This window comes from Penicillium chermesinum (assembly GCF_028974085.1).
Source record: "Penicillium chermesinum strain IBT 19713 chromosome Unknown utg000002l:1.0-5270490.0:1.0-5274688.0, whole genome shotgun sequence".
NCBI classification, from domain to species: Eukaryota; Fungi; Ascomycota; class Eurotiomycetes; order Eurotiales; family Aspergillaceae; genus Penicillium; species Penicillium chermesinum.
Window position 1 is genome coordinate 1,636,578 of NW_026695312.1, and position 26,417 is coordinate 1,662,994.

The 26,417-nt window shown below is 51.4% G+C and overlaps 9 protein-coding genes across 9 annotated transcripts; 4 read left to right on the forward strand and 5 right to left on the reverse strand.

The window, feature by feature from the left end:
• Positions 1 to 191: 191 nt before the first annotated feature.
• Positions 192 to 1,496, reverse strand: N7468_001425 (translation machinery-associated protein TMA46; the record flags this gene model as incomplete). Its single annotated transcript, XM_058470722.1, has 3 exons — positions 192 to 653; positions 688 to 1,242; positions 1,440 to 1,496. 3 exons carry the CDS (start codon positions 1,494 to 1,496, stop codon positions 192 to 194), a joined length of 1,074 nt encoding a protein of 357 aa, XP_058333863.1.
• A 1,144-nt stretch (positions 1,497 to 2,640) lies between these two features.
• On the reverse strand, positions 2,641 to 3,572 carry wos2 (Hsp90 cochaperone SBA1; the record flags this gene model as incomplete). Its single annotated transcript, XM_058470723.1, has 5 exons — positions 2,641 to 2,697; positions 2,761 to 2,973; positions 3,031 to 3,357; positions 3,415 to 3,485; positions 3,551 to 3,572. 5 exons carry the CDS (start codon positions 3,570 to 3,572, stop codon positions 2,641 to 2,643), a joined length of 690 nt encoding a protein of 229 aa, XP_058333864.1.
• A 551-nt stretch (positions 3,573 to 4,123) lies between these two features.
• Positions 4,124 to 4,876, forward strand: N7468_001427 (ESCRT-III subunit protein VPS24; the record flags this gene model as incomplete). The annotated part of the gene is made up of 1 exon (XM_058470724.1): positions 4,124 to 4,876. One exon carries the CDS (start codon positions 4,124 to 4,126, stop codon positions 4,874 to 4,876), a length of 753 nt encoding a protein of 250 aa, XP_058333865.1.
• A 674-nt stretch (positions 4,877 to 5,550) lies between these two features.
• Positions 5,551 to 7,466, forward strand: N7468_001428 (putative RNA annealing protein Yra1; the record flags this gene model as incomplete). The annotated part of the gene is made up of 5 exons (XM_058470725.1): positions 5,551 to 5,754; positions 5,814 to 5,843; positions 6,776 to 6,940; positions 7,000 to 7,073; positions 7,130 to 7,466. 5 exons carry the CDS (start codon positions 5,551 to 5,553, stop codon positions 7,464 to 7,466), a joined length of 810 nt encoding a protein of 269 aa, XP_058333866.1.
• Positions 7,467 to 8,034: 568 nt separating this feature from the next.
• On the reverse strand, positions 8,035 to 8,737 carry N7468_001429 (EF-hand superfamily Ca2+-modulated protein; the record flags this gene model as incomplete). The annotated part of the gene is made up of 3 exons (XM_058470726.1): positions 8,035 to 8,398; positions 8,469 to 8,677; positions 8,735 to 8,737. 3 exons carry the CDS (start codon positions 8,735 to 8,737, stop codon positions 8,035 to 8,037), a joined length of 576 nt encoding a protein of 191 aa, XP_058333867.1.
• A 691-nt stretch (positions 8,738 to 9,428) lies between these two features.
• N7468_001430 (bifunctional C97 family peptidase/thioredoxin family protein) lies at positions 9,429 to 11,374 on the forward strand (the record flags this gene model as incomplete). The annotated part of the gene is made up of 3 exons (XM_058470727.1): positions 9,429 to 9,464; positions 9,589 to 9,810; positions 9,863 to 11,374. 3 exons carry the CDS (start codon positions 9,429 to 9,431, stop codon positions 11,372 to 11,374), a joined length of 1,770 nt encoding a protein of 589 aa, XP_058333868.1.
• A 212-nt stretch (positions 11,375 to 11,586) lies between these two features.
• N7468_001431 (uncharacterized protein) lies at positions 11,587 to 13,871 on the reverse strand (the record flags this gene model as incomplete). Its single annotated transcript, XM_058470728.1, has 2 exons — positions 11,587 to 12,105; positions 12,180 to 13,871. The coding sequence occupies 2 exons, from the start codon at positions 13,869 to 13,871 to the stop codon at positions 11,587 to 11,589; spliced, it is 2,211 nt and encodes a 736-aa protein (XP_058333869.1).
• A 2,114-nt stretch (positions 13,872 to 15,985) lies between these two features.
• On the reverse strand, positions 15,986 to 16,258 carry N7468_001432 (uncharacterized protein; the record flags this gene model as incomplete). The annotated part of the gene is made up of 1 exon (XM_058470729.1): positions 15,986 to 16,258. The coding sequence occupies one exon, from the start codon at positions 16,256 to 16,258 to the stop codon at positions 15,986 to 15,988; it is 273 nt and encodes a 90-aa protein (XP_058333870.1).
• Positions 16,259 to 22,954: 6,696 nt separating this feature from the next.
• N7468_001433 (uncharacterized protein) lies at positions 22,955 to 23,587 on the forward strand (the record flags this gene model as incomplete). The annotated part of the gene is made up of 1 exon (XM_058470730.1): positions 22,955 to 23,587. One exon carries the CDS (start codon positions 22,955 to 22,957, stop codon positions 23,585 to 23,587), a length of 633 nt encoding a protein of 210 aa, XP_058333871.1.
• Between the last annotated feature and the right edge of the window lie 2,830 nt (positions 23,588 to 26,417).

Here is a 26,417-nt window from a genome sequence, read left to right on the forward strand (position 1 = left end):
AGGGTTGACAAGACCCGCGTCACATACTTTCGGCTTCATATATACTGACAAGCAGGCGACCACGAAGTTCATTCGACACTTGAGACCCCGGTGACCTCGATAACCGGAATGAGCTCAGCTTCCGAGACCTCACAAGATACAGTTTCCCCCGCAGACTCACGAAAAAAATTTCATGAGCAGAGAGGGACAGTTCAGCCCGCAGCTTCTTGCGCGATTGCTCCATCCGTTGATGGTGGGACCACAGTGCCATTGAGCTGGGCCATTCGCTCCTGTTCTTTCTGATCACGCAGCCCCTCAGTCTCCCTTCGCAGAGCCTCAAGGTTCCATGCTCCATCATCGTCATCCGAGTCCTCCTCCTCACTGCTCTCATCCTTCCAGTCGCCACTCTCGAACATGGATCGACCGGTTGCCTCCTTGGCTTTCTGCGCCTCCGCTTCGGCGGCCTTCTTATCCATACGTCCCTTCTTCCAAATGGCGAAAGTCTCCGGAGTGACCGGCGTGAGGTTACCGGTCAGCTTGTGTCGCTCGGATTCTAACCAGTCTTCCAGTGTTAAGGTGTTCAATGGTGACTTGTCCATCATGGCCTTCTCAGCTGCCTTCTGCTCCTTGGTCTTGAGGACGAAACTGAACAAAACAGTAAGTACTCTGTCCAGCTAAAGAGGAGGTAAACCGAAAGGAAAGCGTTACATACCCTGGCGGCAAGCTATGCTTGTACATGCATTTATCACCCCCATTTGGACAAGTCCAGAACCAACCATACTTTTGGTTTTCCACAGCTTCGATGAAGTACTTGCAGACCTTCTCTGTGGTCGTACGTGGATTTCCGTGCTTGCTGAGAACGACACTGCGCAGCTTAGCTTCGTCCCACGTATCCATCGTGTCGGACTTCTTCTTGTCTTCGGGATTCTCCTCGGCATCGCGGGAATCGGTGTACAGATCCTTCTTGGCAGCCTTGCGCTCGATGTTCAGGTCGTGACTGAATTTACACTTGCGGCCCTTCTCACAACCGCCCTTCTTGTGGAACTGACACAGAATGGTCTTGGGGTCGACACCAAAAGGCACCTTCTGGACCTGGACGGGCTTGAAAAGTTCGGCGGCTTCCCTCTTGGCTGCTTCTGCGGCCTCCTTCTCGGCCTTTAGCCTTGCCTTTTCGGCCTCTTTGCGCTTTTGTTCGGCATTACCGCCGTGGGCAGCTTGTGCTTGCAGTTGTTGAATCTGTTTCTTGGCGGCACCACCTTTTTTCTGTCCAAGGGAGTGTTAGAAGATCGCTAGAAGATGGGGTTTTGGTTGTCGCGATATGGTGTGCTTCGGATTTGGGTTTCAGGTTTGAGAATGGGTCGGTGACGTACGTTTTTCATACCAAAGGTCTAAAGACAGAGAAAAGAAAGAACCAAAGTTAGTTATTTTTCTTATTTTGGTACCTTCTCAGATAGAATTACCTTATCATCCACCGTCTTGGGCTTCTTCTTAGGCTGGTCAGCCTTCTTGGGCGGCATGGTGACGGTTTGGGCTAGCCGGGGTAGACGAAAGAAGGAAAAAAGAGGAAAATGGCGTCGGGTCACCCGAGTCGTTACGAACACAATGCAGAGGAAGCCCAAGGAGAGGCAAGGGGCGTAGGGGTGAAGGTGAGAGAGAGGTAAGACTGAAGAGCGAAGACGAGTCGAAGCCGAGATTGAAGTTGAAAAACCCTCCACAAAGTCGAGGGGTGAGTGTGGCGGCACAATCTTGGACTGACCAATGAATGACAGGGCGTGGGCCCTTCCAGATGACGGAAGGGAACTATATCCTCTTCTATAGATCTCTAGATGCGGTGTAACTGTCAGGCACTCCGTAGAAGAAAGAGGAAATAGATAATGAGATCGGCTGTCGGTCTCATGAATACCCTGTTCCCTGTTGACTCCAGTCGCGTCTGATATTGCGTGTTTGACTGTTATGTTGGGGGGGCTCGACCCTTTGCGTCATCGCGTGGGCCTAACGAGGCCCCTTCCACACACCGCGATGTCATAGCCAACCCTATACCCTCAAGACTTTCAACATCACTTGTAACAGAATCCTCAATCGGAAAAGATATCTTGGCCCAGAATCATGCTTCGGCGCAATGTATACACCCGGTTACTTAGTGCACACGTGCTAATTCATTTAGCAACTAACCCCGTAGCCCTTGGTTGCTCTAGCCCCCCAGGGCTGCAAATACAAGCAAACCTCAATGTCCAAGTTCAGGTTTAGGCACTTTACCCCTGTATATACTGGTAAAGACTGTCTGCCCGACAATGCTTACAAGTACCAGGAGATTTGGAGACATTCTATTCTATAAACCCTGAGTTACAGGTCGTCTACACGCATCTACTCAAGACTTCATAAAATTCTGTTGTCACAACCATGCATTTACCAGGCTGAGCCAGGCTTCTTAAAGTACGGACTGCCTCGTGGGCGCACCCAAGAAACTGACCGGTTTCTCTGAGGCCTGATCGCTTGCTCTACAAACGATCTAGAAATCCTAAGCAATCCAAAATGGAAATCTCTCCGACATACCATCCCATAGGCGCCTTCAAGCACCCTATTGAATTTTTTTGTCATTTCTGTTCGTCATAAACTCTGCGAAGGGTAATTATTTAGAGGACCTTATTTATTGGACCTTATTTATTTGACCTCCTGAATCTTAGCGGAGTTCTCTTCCTCAAGCTCCGGGAGTTCCTCCTGTGAAATTCATAGTTAGCAAAGTGTTATATCGCAATAAGCTCTTTCACCAATATTACTCACATCATCTTCTTCCTCACCCTCAGCACCTGGAGCACCGCCAGCAGCACCGGCCAGGGCGCTCAGATCGGGCATACCACCGGCACCGCCCATGCCGCCGAGCTTCGAGAAGTCGATGTTGCTGAGGCCACCCTCACCACCTTCGCCGCCAAAGCCGCCAAAGTTGTTGGCGTAGTCATCCTCACCAGCCTCATCTTGCTCGTCCTCATCGACCCACTAGGGAAGGCGTCGAGTTAGCGGCTACTTTCTCCGGGCGCGGTCATCCAATCTTACCTTGTCGAAGTCGGTCTTCAGGAAGTGGGCCTTCTTGGTGTCCTTAAGCAAACGGGGCCAGTACTCCTCCTTGAGCTCCTTCTTGCGCAGAACGAGCTCGACCTCACGGTCGGTGTGGTTCACCTTGCTGTTCTCGGGGTCGATCTCGCCAAATAAGTCCAAGGACACGGAGTAGGTGACACCCTTGCCGGAGGGACCGGTGAAGGAGACATTGTTGGAAGAGAGCTTAAGCTCGGCCTTGTCCTTAGGAACATCGGGAGTCTTGAGGCTCACGTAGAGGTAAGTTGCGCTCGGGCTCGTCAGCAGAGGAACGCTGCGCCCAGGTAACTAAAACACCCCGCCAATCCCAAGTCAGCGCATGTTTCATTTTCCATCAAGTCAAACCAGTCGGATTATAAGACTTAATGCTCTGTTAAACAACCCAAAGCTGTGGGCGTTCACATCGTAGCCGTTGTCTTTGCAAAAACTGTGCACGGCCGGAGCCTGCAGAGCGGGGAAATTGAGAGCTTGCCAAACTCACCTTCGGGGTGTACGGTAGCCATGGCAGGAATATTGAGAGAGAGTGATTCTGATATAAATTCAGAGATTCAAGACTGGGAGGTTAAGTAAGATAGATGGGATGTTGAAAAGGAAGAGAGAAAGGAGCTCACTTTGAGAGTGACAACGTACCGCATTGCACTGCTAGAATGTACTGGAAGCCTACGGCGGGTGTTTGCCTGGTTTGGTCTGTAGGATGCCAGATTTCTGCCCGTACATTCAGGCCTCGATAAAACCAGTTGTCGATCTCAGGACGTCACTGCCCTCCTGACTCAGCACCCCTCTCAACTCAGTCTTGTACGCAATACTAAAGAGGTCCCCTGCGTCGCGAAAGTGAAAGAAGCATCAGTGGGAGCTGAGGATAACTGCCTTGTCTAGCGAGCTCGGTGCATTCTTCTGGGCTACTCTCCTCCCCTCTGGGAATGCGCTTAGACTTGCCACCGATCTCCCCACATCTCCCACCCCCCGAAACAACGATTGCGACTAGTCGTGCCCGGCGAGAAGCGTGATCGATCTGTAAAGAGATCTGACAGACCTGAGTTATTGACATCTCACTATGGAGACTCTGAAGGCTGTCTTCTTTGGACCAGACCCCCAAACACAGGTAGGCAACACACACTACCACTGGGTGAACCTGCGTACGCCTCCAGCTATTAACAGACCCTGTGGACAGATGAGAAAATGTAATGCACTCATTCGAGCAAATACGCGGCAACTCGATCGCGATCTTGCGCAACTCAAAGTCCTTGATAGCAAGACACGCCAGCACATTATCAGTGCCTCCAAACGTGCCCAACGCAACCCCTCCCAGGCCAAACAAGCCAACAGCGAAGCTAAAACTTTTGCCCGAGAGCTTGTACGAATCAGGAAGCAGACTACTCGCCTTACAACTAGCCGCGCTCAACTGCAAAGCGTAGGCATGCAGGTCAATGAGGCTTTCTCGGTCCGCAAGATTCAAGGCAGTCTCCAGAAATCGACCGGAATCATGAAAGACGTAAATACTTTAGTGCGGATGCCCGAGCTGACATCTACTATGCATCAACTCTCGACGGAGCTAGTCAAGGCCGGCATTATTGAAGAAATCGTCGACGATGCCATGCCGGCCAATGAGCTCTTAGATGAGGAAGAGGACGAGGCTGAGTCTGAGGTGGACAAGATTCTGGAAGAGATCTTGCATGGCAAACTGTCCCAGGCCCCGGCCAAGCCAGAATCCCCGGTGGAAGAGGCCCCAGAGGCAGAGCCCGATTTCGAAGACCAGGAAGCAACTCTCGAACAAATGCGTGGGCGCTTAGAGGCTCTTAAGAGTTAACTCCATCATAGAGCCGGGCTTTCATGGTCTTCTGTCAACTTTCATTGTTCTTCTTTGTTCCCAGCGGTGTCAGCTTCTTTACGTCGGCTTTATCTGGGGAGGTATATTTACTTTGGAAGGAGTTCCGGAATGTTCAATCATCTGTGTTTCGCGGGCTGGACCTACATAGAGACGCGCTCCGCCATACCACTTTCAAATTTCATCCAGTACCAAGCGTCGACGTCGATCAGCTCCAAATCAATCTACAAACCATCCTAGGCAACATTGGCAACCTACACACATTGGGCAAACAGTATGGCGGGGCAGCAACTGAATGAGCCGCGCTGCAAACAGAGCAAACAGCCAGAGTTGCCCGACTATGATGTCCAGAAATAGACTAGCGTGATCCGGTCGCCATTCACTCCCTTTCCCTGGCCTTCCCTTACCCGGGTCCCATCTCAGCCACCTTTTCCATTCACTACTCCCCATTGAGTGAATCTAGCCAGGTCTCAACAGCGCGAAGTTAAATTGCTCATCCTCGCCGTAGACACTCTCATCTTTCACTTCTCTTCGACGAACGCCGCTTTCCAAGACGTTTGCCCCTGCTCTGACGCGTTCTCTTCGCGCCGACTTGCTCGCTCGTCATCACACCCAGCTAGCCAGCTTATCCCTTCTACTCATACCAACTTGTCATCATGTCTGCCAACCTGGACAAGTCTCTTGATGACCTGGTCGGCTCCCGTCGCCAGGCTCGTCGCCGCACCAACCGCCGCGTTACCTCTAAAGCTTCCACCGGGGGCGTGAAGAAGTCTGCTAAGGCACCCAAGGCCGCTGCCAAGGTGGTCCACCAAACCCCCGTAGCTGCCGCTACTTCCAACAAGATCTACGTCAGTGGACTGGTAAGTTTAAATCTGCATACAAAAATTCCCGAATCATTTCAAGTTACTAACCTGCGCAGCCTGTCGATGTTACGGAGGCCAATATCAAGGTATGTTGATCGAGAGGCATTTGCCTTTTCTGTGATCACTTTTTTTCTTTGCTTCCTCGGGCTTCGAGAGATGCAACTTCGACGCGAGATTCGACTTTCCTCCCGTGACAAGGTGCTCCCAGTGCCCGGACACAGAGCCCAGGCATAGACATCCTGCTTCAAATTGCTTCTGCATATATTGTGGCTGGCTTGCGAAGCTGAAGTTGAGCGTTGTCGTAGTACCAAGAGACACTGCACTACAGCTCTTGTACTGTGCCACTGACGGTTCTGAACTCGCGTTCAACCCGTCTTGTCTTTTTTTGGTCACGCTCACTCCATCCTTTCTCATGGGACTGTGGGCCTTGGAAGAGCACCAGCGAGTACAGCGGCGATCCACTGGATACGGCGAGAACATTGGGAATAAGGGGTCCCACACATGTTCATAGAGTCTCGTCTCGTCTTCTGCGTAACTCCTGATCATCGCTGCTTGATGGGGTGAATCCCAAATCGTTGATCTTGAGGAAGACTCAATGTGTCCATCTTGTTACTGCGTTCGTCGATTGAAGAGCGATCATGAGAACATTTGAACCACCGCTTTTCTGCGGCGCCATGGGTATTGGCATGCGTTGCCTGGCCTTTGGGGAACCTGCAATATTGTTCAAGGACTAGTCGCCTTCAACTGATTCGGCGCGAAAGAATGGACCATTTTTCATCGTGGGGAGGATGATTTTTGAATGGAACTTGTTTGAAGCACTGTGGGCAACGACACCGAAGAGCGCATCTGTTGGATTTTGGAGGGCTGGATGGAAGTGACAGGTCGCCGCTGTGTGCTCGCTGATGCTCTTCTTATCGGGTTGGGATTGGACTCTCACGCGTCGGCGTTGTTTTCCATCGAAATTCGGCCTTCATTGATGCAACTGAACTTATCAGGCAGAAATACTGATCTTTACTAGGAGTACTTCACCAAGTCTGCCGGCTCTGTTAAGAAGGTCACGCTTGCCTACACCCAGAATGGCACCAGCCGCGGCCAGGCTCACATCGTCTTCAGCAAGCCCGGCACTGCCGCTAAGGCTGCTAAGGAATTGAACGGTCTCCTGGTTGACGGCCGCCCCATGAAGGTCGGTGACTGATTTCCGTGATGCTGGACCAGAGCGATTTTTAACAATGAGCGCAACAGATTGAAGTTGTTTACGATGCTTCTCACGCACCCGCGGTCGCCGCCCCTAAGCCTCTTACCGAGCGTATCGCGCCGTGAGTCCTATCCATCAAGTCAATTCGAGGTATTTACTGCTAACTCTGTCCAACAGGTCCAAGGCCCAGGCCAAGGACAAGCCCAAGCCCGCCACTGCTAAGAAGGCTGCCACCAATGACGGCGGTAACAAGCGCAATGCTGCTGGTCGTCCAGCCCGTGGTCGCAAGGGCCAGGGCCGCAACGCCGGTCGCTCTCACAAGACCGTTGAAGAGCTTGACGCCGAGATGGCCGACTACTTCGAAACCAATGCCTCCACCGAAGCCAACGCTGCTCCCGCCGGTGCTGTGCAGCAAGCCAATGGCAACGAGGACCTTGGCATGGCCGAGATTTCTGTATGTATCCCCTCGTCGTATCCCGGCGTGCCTACCTTCACCCTAACAGTCATCCAGTAAATTGTCCCCAACCGACCAACACATTGCCATTCTTCATCTCGTCGACGTGGACTCAAGAATGCGACGTCTCTCGAGCAACTTGATTAGTAGTTGATGCGCTGGTCTTGTCTTCTGCTATCCTCCTTATTTCTCACATTCCCAATACTGTTTTTTCTTCTCTCTGATTTTTTATGTCCAGGGGTTTCCATCAATGTTCTCGAGCTAATTCTTCTTTCGCGGGTTCTTTCATGACAAGCAGGAGGATGGTATGTATTTACAATTAAGGAAATGATGATCAAGGACGTTTTCACAGTAATCATTTTGTAGATGAATTCCAGAATGCGCATTACCTTCAGGGATTATTATTATCCTTACAGTCATCGCCCTCAAATACTAGTACTAAACTCCCAACTGAGGGAAAGAAAGCGCTGTCCACCCGGTGCAAGAAGTAACAGCACCGGCCCTTATGAACCGTGAACGCCAACCCTAGTATATGTCCATCGAAGATAAAAGAAGTTAACCTGTACTGAGAAGCCCCAGCAATCCACTTTCACGAACCTGAGAGAGCTCCACCCGGCGAAACTCGGTATCACAAAACGCCCGCACGCATCATAACATCATGGAACTGCTCCAACGTAACCCCAGCATGGACTCCAGCGCCACCATTCGCTTCAAGAATCATATCTTTTAGCAACTCATCATCCACATTTTCCTTGAGCTCTCGCGCAATGCGGCGCAACATGCTAAGGGAGATCGGTCCGCTCGTTCCCCGAGTAAAGAGCCGATACGCCTCGTCCGCCTCCGCAGCCATGTCTTCATCGTCGCGCGAACGCAGCTTCGCAGCCACGACCGAGAGGAACGGGCCGTATGGAATATAGCCTGTCAGTGTTGGGTCGAGCGCCGAGAGGATTTCAGAGAGTTCGGTTGAGTCTTCAGGGGGGAGGCCGAGAGCACTGTTGATTGTAGATAGTTTAGGGCATGTGGACACTTGAAGCTGTCGGGTCGATCTGGGAAGAGGCTTACACCATGGCTTTGCGCACGTCCTCGCGGGGTATGACGCCTGCCTTCTCATCCGGGAACTCTTCGTTTGGAGATGCGAAAAGCCCAAAGACCTCTTTTATTTCGTTTTCTTCTTCGGCAGTGATGTTATTCTCTTTGGCTAGTTTGGATTGGCGGCCGCGCTTTGGAGCGGTCGACGAGGAGCTTGAGGCAGCTCCGCGCCTCTTCGGAGGCTGCAATTCAGAATAGTTAGATGATAAATCCTTTAACATTGTAATTGATTATCGTACCATTTTAGCTGCCTGCCGAGGCGGTACTTCGAAAGTCGGCGACTGAAAGGGACCCTGTAGAATAACTAGACCCGACGGCCGAGCACGATAAGCTAATGACGATTAGGTGGGTACGGGTACTGGGCGGTGACGGCTGGCAGAAAAAGGAAGGTTATATTGAACAAATTCGAAGGCCTTTCGTCCTTCGGGACATTTGGTCAAATGAAAATATACAGAGAAGATTAGCATGGCCCCTGCACTAAGGATGACACGCTCAATCAAAGAGAAGCTACCAGTTTTTTTTTCTTTTATTGAAGCTATTTCGAGGTACTAGAGCATTATGAAAATTATGAGTGCCGGTTCGATTCACGGGTTGGGAAGTTTGGGTTTTTTATTTTTAGGAAAGAGAACAGCAGCATGCACCATGCCATTGGAGCCAGGAGTGAGCGGGAATCCACGTCTTTGCGATCAATACTGTTTTGGAATATTCAGATTCTTTCTACCTAAGACCACGCCAGTATTTCGTTATACATGGTACACTTCTAGAGACCAAATACTTTCTTTTTCCCCTTGCTCAGCTCCCACTCAAGAGTAGAAAACAGTCGAAGCCACCGGAAAGGTGCTGACGTGATCCGATCGGTGCCTGCACAGATACAAAGACTATCAACAGCTTATCAGGGCGCAAGCCGTCTGAATCCAGGACACCATCTTCGAAATGGATGTTGAGCTCTATGTCTATGACCTTTCACAGGTAAGCGCTATGTTTGTCACGACGAAAGTTGGCCTGTCCACTAACCGGAAGGTAGGGTCTGGCGCGTATGGTACGTATAAAGAAGCCCCAGATGGCAGATACACAGTATCTCATGCAGAACTAGTATTCAGTTGCTTTGACTGGCACCCAGATCGATGCCATCTACCATACAGCAATAGTTGTGGGCGGCGTAGAATACTACTTCGGTCAAGGGATTCAGACCGCTACTCCTGGCAGCACTCACCATGGACGACCGATGGAAGTGATCCATCTGGGCAAGACAGAGCTGCCAACCGATGTCATCGAGGAGTATCTTGGCTCTCTCGCCGAAGTGTACACACCAGAGGTATGTCACAGTGAGCCTTCCGCTGCATGGCCCATGTCTTAACGTCGTCCAGTCCTATGATTTATTTCTTCACAACTGCAACAACTTCACTCAAGACTTTGCAATGTTTCTGGTCGGCAAAAGTATTCCCGAAAAGATCAAAAACTTGCCTCAGACCTTTCTGGAAACGCCCTTTGGCCAGATGATGAAGCCCCAAATAGAGAATGCTTTGCGAGGCGTTACCCAGGGCAATGGCACAACCAGTGGCCCAATGGCGGGAGCTTCCAGACCTTCCCCACGGGCACCGGTTTCAGCACCGCAGCCTCCAGCCGCCGCACCGCCATCTGCTGCTAAAGTCCGCATTGTGAACAATCTCAGCCAGTTAGAGGGCGAGCTCGCAACCGCATCAAATTCGTGTGCAGTAGTCTTCTTCACATCAGCCACATGCCCCCCATGTAAGATGGTATATCCAACATACGACGAACTAGCGGAAGAGGCTGGTGATAGAGCTCGACTCGTCAAGGTCGATATCAGCACTGCTTACGACGTGAGCACGAAATACGGCGTACGGGCAACACCGACATTCATGACATTTTTAAAGGGACAGAAACTCGATGAATGGAGTGGGGCAAACCCTGCCCAGCTGAAAGGGAATGTTCGTATGCTTCTGGAGATGGCACATCCGGCTCATTCTCATCAAAAGCTACGACTCCCAAGCCTACAGCGGTCTATCACAAACTTCGTCATGTACAAGAAAGTTCCACCCTTGGAGAAACTGGTGCAAAAGCTACCTGTGGAATTCAGAGAAGCATCGGCCATTGCTCCTGTTATTGATTTCGTCAAGGCTCGTCATTCTGGAGAGGCTGGCAAGGCCCCTGCTGCAGATACACCAGTGCCGGACCTCCATGCCTTTGCTGCCGCCCTACGATCATCGTATCCAGCCATCCCAGCCGACAGCCATTTCGCCGTGGTGGATCTAGTCCGCCTCCTGTTCCTCGATCCGCGGGTGAGCGGCTACTTCGCCGAAGAAGCAAACCACGACACGCTCCTCACGCTCCTCTCTCCACTTGCCACGGACGATATTTCGTCGTCGCCTTATAATCTTCGCATTGTCGCCATGCAACTTGCGTGCAACCTCTTCAGCACTCCACTTTATCCCGGACAAATCGTCTCATCATCCCCTCTTCGAGAGACGTGTCTGAAGCTTGCAACCAATGCCCTTCTAGACTCACAGTCCAACCTTCGGGTTGTTGCTGCATCATTCGCCTATAACCTTGCCGCTTTTAATCATAACGCACGCTTCGACGGAAAACCTGATCCTCTTTCCGAGGAAGACCAGGTAGAGCTGACTGCTTCCCTTCTGGAGGCAGTTTCGCGCGAGGAGCAGAGTCCGGAATCCCTTCATGGACTCCTCTTTGCGCTGGGCTTACTAGTTTACGAGGCTCCCCTCGATGGGTCCTTGATTGACCTGTGTCGCGCGATGGACGTGTCTCAGACAGTGAAAGCTAAGGCCCAGGTGGAAGCGTTGAGGAAGGAAGCGCTCTTGAAGGAGGTGGGAGATGAATTGTTCGGCAAGGGACTTTAGATTATATCGGATTCACTTTTGGGGTAGTTCTCGGGCACACTCTACGTAATACACGCTTTAACTCGAATGCGAAATGAAATTCAATGACTGTGAATGCTATATACGCAGTAACGAATCAACAATTATACAAGAGAAAAACAGGACAGCCCTCTATAAGATGCAAAAGAAAACAATCCCCGCTGATCATCAATCGTGGTCCAGCCATAATCGATCTAAACAATTTCCCTCTCATCCTCCCGCAGATGACGGAAATGCGGCATCCCCATGTAGGTCGCAGGCTTCTTCCCCCGCTTGCGCATCGCACCAGGACGGTCGATACCAGTCAGCACCTGCGTCTCCCACGGAGTCTCGAGCTTCAGCGCCGGGTTACACGCCCAGTCCACCACACTCTGGAGCTCAGTCTCCTCGAGCAAAACGTGCCCGAATTCCTTGAACCGCGCGACTTGCTCGGGGCGCTCGGCCACGTAGCCGACGGAGTTCAGGATGCCGATATCAATGGAAATGCACTTCTGGCCCTGCGCCCAGAGGTGGCGCGCGAACGCGTCTTGGAAGGTCGCGGTGCCGCTGTACACGGCTTGATTTATTGTCCCAGTGGTGCCTCCCAGCGTGGCGAGGATAATATAGAAGTCCATGTTCTTGGGCAGGACGTGGTGAAGATTCCAGGTGCCGGCAATCTTGGGTTGGAGGACGGTCTGGCAGGCATCGAAAGTCAGATTTTGGAAAGGGCCACTCTAGGAAAAAGTTGTCAGTATGGTGGAAAAGCTTTTTCCCTTTCATGGGATTCAAAAAGAAAGAAAGAGCTTACCGAGAGAACCATGGTGCCCTGGACGGCACCCTTGATCGGGGGCATGGTTTTCGAGCATTCGGCAATGACTCCTTCCAACACCTCTCTCTTGCTGATATCACATTTGGGGGTGGCGACATTAACGCCACTTAATGTGAGCTCCTCCACAAGCCTCTTTGCGTCGTCTGTAGCTGCACCCGAACGAGACAGTAGGATGAGGTGCTTAGCACCGCGAGTGGCGAGGTATCGAGCAAGACTTCTTCCTGCACCCCCGAGGCCACCAGCGATTACGTAGCTGGCGTTCGAGTCAAAGGAATACTGGGCGTTCTGGGTGTTATTCCTGGGGACGATGCCTTGAGCGTTCGGAGTGTCCCGGGTGAAGCCACCGGTCTGCGAGTAGACGTAACGGTTAACATGGTTGGCTTCTGTCACTCGGGGAACCTCCACGAAGCCCTTGGCTACATCATAGTCAAACTCCCAGTCGGCCAGAGCAGACACGCCATACGAGTTCTGGAGGATCGTGGTCAGATTCTTGCTGATGTTATCATAGTCGGTGCCTTCGACATTGATGCTGCACACGAAGTGGCCGGGATTCTCTAGAATCATGGCTCGGCTGAAGCCATAGCTCATAGCGTTCTCTGGCACCGATGGGATTTCGCTCGCTCCAGAAGTCACCCAATATAACTTTTGGAAAGCAAGAACGATTCTCTTCAGGACTTGATAGCTTTCGTGATCCATGTTGGTGATAAACGGAGTCCCATACTCCAGCAACGAAATGCAGGCATCAGCCTGGAACTCGGTATCCTGCCTGATCAGCGAATCCAGTGTGATCATTTTGCCTGAGGGCAGTCCCTTGGACTTGAGGTGAGCCGAGAGCGCCCGCGTAAGTTTCTTCTGGTCTTCAGTTTTCACCACAAACGAAAGCGTTTCTGGCATTTGGGGCAGCTTCCCAGCGCCGGGCTGGCGTGCAACAAGGCAGTTGCGGTCCTCTTCAAATCCGCCGAAGGGGGAGATCGCGGCGTCTAGTCCCGCGAACCCAGCTTCCTTCAGACTTCTCTCCCATTCGTTCGCGGAGCGCGCGGGGACTTTGATCTCCTTTGGTGCCCACCACCCGCGGATAGTGTTCCAGATTCCGCTCAGCAAGGGCTCTTCTTGCTTAGTGGTTTCCAACAGAACAAGGTATCCATCAGGCTTCAGGAGAACACGCGCATTCTTGAGAGCTTCACTGGGAGAGCTCTCCTCGCCGCGGAAGAAGTCAACCGCGATGACGAGATCGAATGCTCCGGCTTGGAATCCCTGGTCGAGTGGGCTGTGGTGAAGGTTGAGCATTTGGAATGAGACTCGCTCGGCATCTCTAGCAAAACGCGTCCTGGCGTGCTCGAAGAATCGTGGTGAGTGGTCGGTGAACACATATTTGGCATATCGTGGAGCGTTTCCTTCTGTCTTGCCTTGTTTGTTGAGGATGGAAAGAATAGAGCTGGTGCTGCTTCCCGTACCGGCCCCTATCTCGAGGATCTGCATGCTCGAATTCTTGTGGGCCATGATATCGAGCAGGGAGGCCAGCCCTCCCAATGAAGCTGCATCGCTGGAGGGTTCTTGCTGCGAGCAATATTGTTCTATTTGTCGACGGCCCAGAGCGCTGATATCAGGCTTCCAGTCTACCTGATAAAAGATGTTGCGTCTCTTGGGCGCTGGAAAATGAGCGATAGCCATTATAGAGTGTTACTATATGAGGCGGAGCCGTAAGGAAGGGCAAGGAGGTCTGATGTCAGGGAGACTGAGCAAGTCATGGGGGTAAATTGTCAATTTGTATGAAGACCGACCTCTCGATTGCCATCCGTCGTACTTCGTACTTGGGCAACCTAACAATAGCCACAGCTTCAACTCCTTTCTTGCAAATTGGGGGCTGTTTCCAAGTATCATAAGGCGGCATGCATGGAATACGGGCGACGCAGGGCCCTATGGCCCAGTTTTACGACGAGCTGAGAGGAAACGGGGCTTCATCTGTAACACCTCATGCTCTGAGTGGCTAAGGATCTGTGGAGGTGCTGGACACCTGGTTTAGACTCTTGTTACGAGCAGACCGGGGCACATTTGACAGAAAAAATGGGGGCTATAAAAGCTAATGCAACGGCAAGCCTCCCGGGGAATGGAAGGCCACACTCTGTTTCTGCCAGAGATTCATGAGTCAGCTTCGTATCGTCATTGTATCATGAGTATGGAACTGCTACTCATGACGAGTCCGTCTGCCCGATAGCCTTGTCTTCTTGGTCTGTTGTAGCTGCCGCACGTGCTCGATCCTTAGTTAGTATTGTCAAGACATTGACCCTTTGTGAACGGCCTTTGAGGGTATATCACTGCTTGCAACCTCTGACCTTCAGATAGAATGCGAGTTCATTGCCTTCTTCGGTGCTGGATGTTGCGAAGGAAAAGAGTGCGGAGCTTTCCGTTCCTTCCGGCAACCCTTTGGCGCCTTGGGGTCGATAAACTTATCATCATCGAGCGTGTCAGGTATGGTAAAGTGGAGAGTGTAACACGTGGAAGCGGTGAAGAAAGCCTAAGTGAACCTTGCAAGGCATGAATAAAGTGAATAAACAGGTGGGAAGTGTTTACATTGGCCGTCCGTTCTTGTCCGCTTCGTATATCGCAGGGATGATCTACACTGTGTACGCTGGTGCAAATACTAACCAATCAGGCCCGCGGGCCATCTGGACTGGGTGTGGGACATTATCCAATGAGAAAGCACTATTCTGAGTGGGGTGTGATGCTAAATCGGGCGAGCCAAGGATCCCCCCCTTTAATTGGCTTGAAGTACGAGACAGGGGCTGCAACTCCCCGGTTTATGCTTAGCCCCAGGGGTATTAATATAAGATTCTCCGCCCGCGAAGACTCTAATGACTCTGCTCGTGTGCACGGATTGATGAGCCTTGGGGGCTGATTCTTGCGAGCATGGGGGCGATCCCGCAATGTTTGGAGCAATCGAGCATTTTTGCCTGGTCGTACAGGCCCGATATCTTCGGGCGCACCATGGGTTTGCCCTCCAGGTTAACTCTACATACATCCATGGATATCAACAAGCCTACGGTACTTCAAGCCGCGTCAAATGCCGTTGCAGATCAGAGCCATTCGGAAACATGTTCTTACCCTTTACGAGTTGTCGAGTGGTACAGAAAGGATTCCCATGATGTCATTTCAGACCCTAATTCGTTACGGAATAGACTGGATGTGACAGGGACTGGGGCTTACGAGCAGAAGATGGACTCAAATCCAAATTAGTATAAGCTCTTGCCTTCTTCCACATGTGGCTAAGCAAGTATAAGCAATCCATGGATGACCGAGGCCGTTGAGCCACATTATAAGGCTGCTTACATTTGCCCGAGCCTGAAGGATCGAAGCCACTGTGACTTGATCTATTTTTAACCGCAATGCAACCCACTATCCTCTCGGATGTCTGGTGGTTCCTACTACTGAGCATGGAGTACCAGTTGGTGATACTGCCGGGACCCAGTATTGGGGATACTGGGTTGCTGGCATCAAGCCCAATCAAGCTATAAGTGCCGCTGGGGGGGACCAGTGATCAACAAACTTGTGGACCAACCTAATCTGCGGCTACGAAGCCCAGGTGATATTTGCAAGATTGAGGAGTTCTCGGCTTGGCCAGGTGGCCTGGCCCCTTTGGTCATTTTTAGTAACTCTTGTAAGGGTATATGGTCTGTCATGAACTTGACTTGACCTTCACGAACTGGCATATCTTCCCTTCGTATTTCGCTAACGGTAAGGATCCTTCGGCTCTCGTAACCCCACAACGGCGAGGCGAATGCCTGCATTTATAAAATTCGGCCAATACAATCCAAGTGTTGATGGTAGCCAATGGTAGGCAAGAAACGAAAGCTTGGAAATAAAATAGAGTCGAATTGAGACCGGCCATAGGCACCCTGGCCAATAGTAAAGGCACATGGCCCATTGACCAAGGCCAGCTCACGGGCTTTTGCTTCTGCTTCTGACAGGCAACGGTATGCTGCAAAGTAGTAGTTCGGATCTTGTACGCCCGACTCTACCTGGCATACTACTTTGCTACCAAGGGCAGGTTGTTCACCCATAAATACCCTACCGTTCGTAGGGCCTCAGACACCTTCACACCGATGACTCATACTACAAGCTCATCTAGTTATCTTAACTATAGGCCCCCAGCTTTCTTGTTGGCAACCTTCTCCCAGCCAAGAAGGCTATAGCTGTCCCGGTCGGTTTGCGCGACAGCGCTGTGCATCTTCCCTGTAGCTTTATAGCTCTGCCTTCATTCTTCTTGGCAGAGGGTATTATAAACGACAATGAATCATAGCCTGATTTAGGCCTCTGTATGGTCCATTCATGAGCCCTCGCCCCCATCCCCAGGCCATTCAGCGGTCAGGCTATGGAATTTGAGCTTGCGGGTTGTGCACCTTGTCTCACGGAGGGATAATAGTGAGAAGGCAACTGAGCAGGGTGGCACTCGAACTTCAATGTATTGAGTGTGTGAAATGAGTGAGATATACCACGGTGGAGTGTGTAAATAGGTAGGGGAATCGCTATGTTCCTGTTGACGATAGTGATGGCGGTCAACTGAAATGTGCTATAAATATTTGAACGCAATTTCAGTCAGTGAAACACCAAATATATTATTGAGTACATGAAATGACCCAATGGTCGTGCATGAAGTAGTCACAGAGGTAAACCTGTCCATAATTCATGAGCGAGGGGCTCTGATAAGCCACAGACGGTCTGCAGGACAAAATCCCCAAGTATGACATGTTATCAAAACGTCCTGCGTTCAATTCAATGCGCTGCAAGTACCCTAGCAGACATGAGATTCAATTGTTCTAGGACTGCAACTCCGGGCTGATAAGTGTTGTAAGGGCCTGAATAAAGATCTCCTCCCCAGTTTAGCTCTAAAAGCCTTTGTGCCACCGACTACGTGAATTTCTGCCAAAAACGCAGACATCGGATGACCGTATAGCACCTGTAGAGCACCCTTGGTAAACAAAACCTGGCAGTAACAATATATAAGAAAGCAGCAATCAGTAATTGATTCTCACACGTACACCTTCCGGAGACCTCGAGGATTTATTGGTAAGGAAAACTCCGCTCGAACGCAACCATAAAAGCTACCATGAGCTAACCAAGCATTCAGAGCTGATCCACTCTTAAAAATGCGATGAACTCCGCACCAGCAAGGGATTCGGTTTGCCTGTGTCATGTGGTACGCTAAATTTGCATGTGCCGGCGAAATAATCGCTAAGTTCGCACTTCCCAGCTTGCTCGACAGGACTGGAGTTGCGAACACCTTCATTCTTAAAGAATTATCTCTCTTGTGACTATTATCATGCCGACTTTATTGTTGGTCCGTGGTAAGCGTGCCAGAACACGTACTGCGCGCCAAATATACCGAGTTTGCTGTCTATCAGCCATCCTAGAGACCAGCCTGAGTGCAAGTGCTTTAGGAGTGACGCTAGATACAGTCTATATATCAATCCATCAAATGGAGGATTGCTTGTGTTTATACTGATGAGGAGAGTGAAGTGGACGATGGCCTAATGGTGACACCGGCTACTCCCTAGCATTAGATTATATATAACACCTGCAGCCGGAGCCTTTAGCTTAATTTGTGTAGCCATCTCGATTGACGCATTTGTCAATTATGTTCAATACTCGGCATGTAAACCTCAGGCTGGCGCATTTCACCCAGGAGTCCCGACAGACTTATTCTGTAGTATCTGTTGGCTGAATGAAGATCCCATTATGAGGGTATACTAGTAAGATTGCACTTGGATTTGCTGGATGACGGATAACTACAGTTCTAGCAGGTTCGTCAACACCCAGAGACCATTTTATGTTAAGGATACCCTGGTCGCAGGTACGTGCTCTCCGATGTATGAAAGAAAAATGCTTTCAAGGCATTGCCAGAGTATACAGAGAAGTCCCTCGAACCTATCAATATCTAGATGACACTATTGACTTCGAGCCATACTGCCCTTCGAATCGCCCACTTCTTTGTGTGGAAGGAAGGGGAGTCCTTGGACAAAGGATCCTTTGACAGCCGTGGCGTGTGAGTCGATCATGTAGCTCAGCCGAACTTGTCCGATACTCGTTCCAGACGAAGCCCCGCCAAAAGCATCACCCGCAGACAAAGAAACAGGACGCGCCTAAGCTATAACGCCGACCGACCTCAAAGAGCCGGAACCAGAGGAGCAGCACCAACGGTCGCAAAACGCCCAAGATCGAACTATGGTTTGCACCCGCCACCAGTAAGCCAGTACAAACATTCGAATGCCAACAATCACACCGCATTTCTAATCTACGCTCCAGACTTCCCTCTAAATTCTCTAATCTTTTGCGCCCCTCTATCCACGCCCACGCCTTTACAATCAACCCTGTACGCCCCCTCGCCAGGTCTAGGCTATGACGGTCTCCGGCTAAACGTGTGGCACTCGCAGTAACGCAGACGCCGACGTACAGGATATGTGTAGATTTAAAATGCCAGAGCGATCTGACGGCGGCCCGAGGCCGTTGAACAGGGGCCCACTGCGCAATCACAACAGCCATTGATTAGGGGCTGCAGGGCGGAATGCCAACAGGTTGTACATGTAGACTGGAACTGCAGTGTTCCTGCCTCCGGTTTGTCGCAGGACGCCCGGTCGGGATTTCGACTTTCCCATATGTTGACTAGGGGTGGGAATTAGAAATGAAAGGATTGGGCGTCGAGGGGATTTCTCCAATATGGCGCGAGTTGCCGCTTCAGCTTGATTAGGTCGAGGATTCTGGAGGCCTGGATTAGGGCAGTGGTGATGAATATTGTCCGGGGTCTGACTAGCTTTGGGAAGTAATTCACCGATCGCGGCGGGGGATAATGTAAGCATATGCTAGAGTAGGCTAGTTAGAGCTGATGAGTGAGATATCCCCTTTAACTGTTGGTGAGTTGGATGGTTAGAGCGATGCGATAAAAAGCAACCACATTAGTTCAAATGTCCACTCATCGGGACAAATTGCAGCACGGTCAGACTTGCATTTTCCAGGGAACCCTGAAGATATGTCTTAATGTAGAGACACCCTTCGTATCTGAGGGTAGATTGTCTACTGAGACTAGCCCCGGTCGCAGGCTCTCATTCGCGGCATCTACCAGCTCGACTATGAGTCAAGGGTCGGAGCGCACACCTCGGTGGAATAGGAATCCACAGAAAGCGAAGAGGTATGTGATATCCGATCCCTGCTTGACCGAATTGAGAAGCGTTTCGGATACGGTGAGGAGAAGAAACAGGCCCTGTGAAGAGGTCAAGGCGAACGCCAGTCACGGAGGGCGGATGGTCGGTCCCGGACAGGGTTACGCATAGAGCGACAGTGCGAAGCCCAAATCCTGATTGAGCTCTGCACGTCGTGCAGCCTCCCTTGGATCACATTCCCCGGAGGACAAATCTGGTAGGGACCTGTGTCATAAGGTTCTGGACTGTGCGTCAGCTCAGATCTTCACGACCCAGAGTCTGCATCTGCGAGTCTGCATCTGCGTGTACAGCACTGGCCCACCGCTCCGCGCAGTGTGGCGGTTGCAGCAGATGTGGCTTCGGCCTTGTGGATCGGTGGCAAGGGGCGGTCTAAATGCTACAGTTGAGGCCAAAACAGATTTGTATCCGTCAACCGGGGGAAACAGAACAATAGAACTATTGGAACTGTAAACTCATCTGAACCAGGATATGAGACAATCGACAAGTAAGACTCATTGCTGGATAGAACTCTGGGGCTCAGTCTGGGGCTCAATCTTGGGGGAAAGGCCCCTTGCTTGGTGGCGATCGGACCTTTAGATCTTGCATATGAGCTGCAGATGGAAGTGGAAGAAGCTCCCGGGATGGCCTGAGGATCAAAGCGCAGGCCTGGCCAGTTGATGAAGGATCCTTTGCGATGCTTGATGCTGCATTAATGATGAAAAGGTGGCTTTGTGCTATGTCTACCAAATGCGACCTGGCTGATCCTGCACGGAGGAGATTAAACCGCACATAATCCTCACATAATCCTCAAGGTCCTCTGTACGCGCATCGGTTGTAAGTAGATGGAACGTGCCCGAGCGCCACTGACGACAGTGAGCAACCTCTGATGAGACTCCCTAGGTAGCAATAATCCGTAGTCACACATTCTGGCCCCGTGGCTTCACCAGGGCGCTCCAATGGATACCATCATAATCACAAGCGATCCTGAGATGAATGCCATGTTCCTGGGCTAACAGAGATTCAGGGGGTCCAGCCCCATTTACCTCGGGTGCCCAAGGTCCACCGAGAACCACTTACTAGATGTGGGAGGTGAAGGAGATGTCCAAAACAAAAATACCTACCCGGCGACATGGTAACTAGCTTAGGGGCGATGAGAGAAACCCGAGTGACTGGAAAAGGAGGAGACCACGATCCTGCGAGGGCTGCGGGACCGCAGTCTGCGGGCCGCCCCCTGGATAGAATCATGGACGAGAGGATGCCAAAGTGTCAAAAAAGCACCAAAGAACCTCTCATTTTTGGATATTTGGATGTTTGGATCATTGGACGCGAAGCACTGGGGACTCCATACTGGGAACGGCGATCAGGGGATAGCTGACCCGGGTTCCCCGACGGGCCGTCGACGAACATAAAATCGATTCCTGGAGACTGGCAATTGTGACATGTGCTCGCCAGAGACGATCTCTAAGGACGATCAAGGGCGCATGGAAAGGAAACAAGGGGACCGCCAAGGTTAATGGCCGGGGAACCCACGGTGGCGGGTCACCCCGCCCCACTTGGGGCCGGGGAAGCTCCGCGTAACCCGCTTGAGACCTCAAGAGCTTCCTGCCCAATGGTGGCCTACCCACGATGATCGCCTATGCATCCAATGCGCCAGCGACCAAAAAAAATATGGAGACCAGCCCGGTGGTTCCTGAGGAGATACGATGATTGCCCGGCCATTCCCTAATAGTTCGATTCCATTAGCTATTCCAGCTACTCCAGCTACACCAGTAAAACCGTTTCTTTGTTCTCGGGCAGATCTAGACCGAACTAAGAAGGCCGAAGACCCCCAAAGACCAAAACGGGGCGATCGACGGTTAGCATGGGCATTTTCTGATTGGTGCGGAAACGTACATTTGATTGTTCTTCCGCTCTTTTGTTCTTTTCCATAATCCTGGTGCTCATCGCTGAGCATGCCGCTAAAAAGGACCCGATCCTCAGCCACACGATGTATCCAGTAGGGGGGGGGTCAAGCGATGCACCTACTCAATACCAAGTCAGTGGGGGATACGGGGTTATTTGGGTGTGTGCATGCAGATGCAAACAATTTATCTATGCGATTAGTCCGAGCAAAACATGGCTACAGAATCATCTTCAATAGAGCCGTTGGGTGTTTACGTGCTTATCCGGGCCAACGCTCTTCCCCCCGGGGTTGCGACAGCACCACTTATCGGCTTTCCTAATCAGGAAAGTTCCCAAGCCGAGGGAACTCATCCGAACTCCACAGGCCCGGACTCGACCCGAGGTTGAGGACCGCTGTGGGATCTGCTTCCATTATATGGAGTTCCTTAGCTTTATTGCTGTTGTGGTCGGCGGAACGGCCTGCGGGAGTCCTTCGCCGACATCTTCCCTTCACGAATTCTGCCGAGGTCCATTTTTCGCCTCTTCCTCGGCCATCTGGGAGGCGGAGGACTAATCTACACGGAAATGTACATGGCTTCGAGGCATGCAATCTGTTTGAGTCGACGTGTTTCTGTGACCGCTGTTAGCGCCATTCTGACCGCTACAGATCAAACGTGTAGGCTGGGCAATCAATCTGATCTTTGGTGTGGACCAAAAGTACCCTTCCAGGGTTAAGAGTCAAGGATTTGGGCACTGGGCTAATGCAGCCCTGCAGAACATTGTGCGATAGACCGGATTCCACATAGTTTAATTTGCACATCGTGCTCCAGCGGTGAAAAATCCGATAATCGGGGGGTTGGTGAGTTGGTCTCGGGGCCACAGGATGCCCCTACACCGCAACACAATCGGATTTTCAATCCCCTTGGGCAGTCGCACACGCCCTGCGAGAATGCAGGCGTGTTGTATATAGTCTTGGGAGAAAGAATAGACTGAGAGAACTCCTCTCCTCTGATCCTCATACCACGCCATCAAAAGAAATCAGACCTATCGACGATGGGCTGAGTATGAGCTCTAGGCCTTCCGATCTTCCCCGCGGGACTCGCGCGACGGATAAATGGGCGGTTCGACACATCTCTTGGGGCGGCTGTCAAAAATACCTTTTTTTTTGTTTTTTCCCCCCCTTTTCCGCTTTTTCGCTTTTTTGGGGGAGGTCATCGACAGCTTATTGCTTTTCCTAGAGGGGCCAGGGAGGATCAGTTGGAATGGTCTCCACTCGGGGAGCCTGTTGGGCCTCCTGATTCACTGATCGCCTCACTGGAAACGACGCCTGAATCCTTTATTGGGGCAGAAAAAATAGTAAATCAAATCCCGATTAGGCAGTGAATCGAGAATCCGAAATTCCGAAAAATGATTTCCTAATTTTCCCATTTTTGATTTTATCATTTGATTTGTCTTAGTCGGAACTGCAAGGGTGGTGCCGGGAGTCTAGAAGCCTTCCCCGGCTTTGAGATATCGCACCCACACCGCGTCTTTCTTTTTTAAAATCAACGGACGCCCTCTTGCTTTGATCCACCGAACCCTTCAGTCTTAAGATCTCCATCCTCACCCTTGATCTCCAGACTCCACACCCAACCTTCAGACTCCCCTCCCGCCAATCTTCCATCTCTGAGGTTCACCATCACCATGATTCCCATCCAGGCCCGGATACGGGATATGGCTGTCGCCAAAGCTACCACCGCAGCTCCTGTGGCGACAACCGACCCGGCACAGGTCAGCTTCAGCTGGAGCGGCAGCGATTTCGAGTGTTCGCCTCTCTCCAACCCATCCGCTCCTCCACCAACGCCAACCGACTCCCTCTATGACATCCACCCGCGCAAGTCATCATTCTCTAGCGAATACGGAATGGGCGCCGCATGTGCTTTTCCCTCATGGCCGAACCGTGCCTCCCTGTCCAACGCCAACCCATGTGACACGTTTGTCAACAACGCGTTCCTTTCCGATGAGGATCTCCTGTGGATGCCGGAGAATCCCACGGAGCTTCCCATCCTTGAGGAGCCCAAGGCCAAGCAGCCCAAGCACTTTCTCTCTTCTATGAAGATGGAGCAGCAGCTCGAGCTTATCCGAGCCGCCGCCGAGGAGGAAGATCGCGCTCGATTCATGGCCAAGGTCGAAGCCCATGCCCGTGCCACGCAAGCCCTTCGTCAAGCAAAGGTCGACAGTCCCGCCGAGCGCTCTCCACCCAAGTCTAAGAAGCGCCGCCCAGTCCAAGGCAAACGCCGTGCTCACTCCTCTGGAGCCAAGGTTGTTATGCCTTAGACCTCTTATTTTTGTCAACCTTTCGGTGTAGCGCGGGCGCTCGCCGGGACTACGATCTCGCATTACTCCCCGATCTTAATCCTAATGCTTTCCGCTTCCATGGGTCCACCCCACCCTCACCCATCAACCATACTTTGCTCAACTCTCTCTTCCGATACGAAGGAACGGGCCAATCTCATCTGGTATTCGATCTTTGTTGTGACACCTGTGGAATCACACAGGCCCTCATCTGAGTTGCAACAACTATCGCCCATGCAGCCCCCGGTCAGCGGCGTCGATCAGTGCTGCAGCTTCGGCGAATCTTCGCCCGTTCTGGCCCCCCCACGCGGATGACGCGAATCCCTCCAAACACCGCTTATCACCCTCTTTTCTTCACCCCGCGCTTACCTAAAATTCCCTTCGGTCTCCGCGCTTCCAGAAATACTCCTTTGTGACTCACTCGATTTCCTCCGGCGTTGCAGCGATACCTTCTCACGATTGTGCTTTCTTATTCTTATTTTCTTTTTTCCCTTTTTTTTTTCCCTTTCTATTTTTTTTTTTTACCTCTTTTGTTTAGCATCTTCGCCCGGTGTTCTTCCTTTTTACTCATTTTGCCTCTCAGCGTGTGATTTTTCCAGATACCCCCGCCAAATACCCCATCGTGTATTTCCCTGTTTATTTTCGTTCCGATATCGTTCTATCTCGTCCGCTCTTCGACCTTCCCGCTTCTCCGTTGATCCCCAAGCCCTACCTACGCCACCGCGCCACCATCACTCCTCCAAAGAGTCGGTGAAAGACGTGAGCTGGCTTCTTCGGGCAACACCACCTGCCTTTAGTTATCATTATCTTAGGTAGCTTTATCCAACACACCATCTTTTTTTTTTCTCGATTCTTGCTCGAATCTCGTGCTTGTAGATGCAGACGCTACGGTCGCAGAAGGAGATCCCTGGGTTCCAAAATCATGTACCCTCCATAACCACCGCCTTGTCCGCGTGCACGGCTCCCGGTGACTCGCGTCTCTATGCAACCGTGAGACTCGGTTTTGTCCGCGGAAGGGAGGGGCCAGAGTGTATACAATTTTACAAATGATCTAATTCTCTTTCGTGATCTAATTATTCAATCATTCAATCCTGCCACTATTCCGCCCTCTACCAAGGTAAGTCCCCCCCCCCGGCAGTCTAAAGGGGCCAAAGCATGTGCCGCTCGCGCACCGTTCTATTGGCCTTATCTTCAACGCCCGTTATTTACAACGGTGGATATTCGGGGACTTTTTTTTTTGCCCGGCATCAACCTACAACGTCTCCAGGGCGTCCCCAGGGCGTCCCCAGTCCTGGACCGGGTAACCCCTTCCCTGGCCGCCTGGTAATGGAAAATTGAGCGCCGTGTTCGTGGCAGTTATCGCAAATTGTTGAACCGCCCGCAGCCGGATAGACATTTTTTTTTCTTGTTTTTGTTTTGCCTGTCGGCACGGTTCCCGACCCAGGCGTAGTCTAGGCTCCCTCTCATCTAAATCCGCCTCATCACGTCGCACGGAAGTTCGCAGGTGACCGCTCGCCACGGAGGCAGCAATTTACGGCTTATTTTCCAACGGGTAAATCTCGGCGCGCTTGCCACGGCTGCTGAAATTATTAGGCTGATATTCAGGGAGTGTCGAGGCCCGGATGATTGGGCCGGGTGAGGCGGTTTTTGGTGTTTCAAGTGTGCTTTCGCGCTATGGAACTCCACCGGTGAGAAACTCGGTGGATTGTTGTGTGCTGGAGGGGTCCCTTTTTTTTTATTACTTTCCTTTTTTTGGGTTTTTTTGGGTGTGCCTCTCTTTTTTGGCTCTATTCTACGCTTGCGGCCCCGCCTTCTAGAAGGTCGGAGTGGGGGTGGTTTGGTGCGGGAAATTGTGTAGCACCGGGCCTGCCTAATCAGGAGAGGCTCGAGGGGGGGCGGATATTGCTTTGTTTTGCGATGGAGGATTCTGGTGCGGTTTTGTCGGAGATGAATCCGAGACTAGGAAGTGGGAAGCCGGACTCGGTCAGAGACCTGGGTGACAGCCTAGCGGGCGTTGTTGGTGGTTTGGCAGTTTTCTCTCGATTCACATGGACCCCTGCAGTATGCGACAGTTCTGACGTGCATTCAGAACACTTCATTGACGGGTATCAATGCAGATTGGGGGTTGAATTTCCGGATTTGTGGCTTGAATGGTGAGATTTTAGCAATGATCCTCGTAGACACAGATGGTTATCAAGCAGCCAACTTTCATGCGATTGTGGCTTGCTTGCCCGAGACGTGTTCAAGGTGCTTCGAAGGCTCAAAGGCGTGTCACGGTTTGGTCTTGATCCGCGGGATATCGTACTGCCGCTAGGCTTGCCTGGGACGAGGCGGGCTCTATAGTTCCGAAAGCAGTTGGCGTAGTTCGTCATGAAATTTGTCTTCGAAGTCGAAGGGTCCGGATTTGGAGAGAGAGAAAGACGGCTATCATTCTGAATGCTTAAAAAAAAAAAATGTAAGCAGTTCTCGCGCACAAATTTGCGTTACCTGGAATCGTAAACGACTGTCTTTGCTGCCCCTGGAAGAGGATCTCGCCAACACATGATATCTCAGGCGAGCATCCCGAGACCTCCTGGACCATACCAATTTACGCTGTAGAAGTAGTCGAGGCAGGCAACGTCCTACGCGGGAAGGCCATATTCTGAACGATACATTCAAGTTGTTCTGTCCAGCCATAAAAGCTACAAGAAAGCGGATATCATCACTCATGACCCCCAAGCTCCATGTCCAGCCGGCAAATGCTAAATCCAAACCCAACCCAGGGAAACAAAATGGAAACAGAATCGCGCAAAAACAGAACAAGAGGACCGAT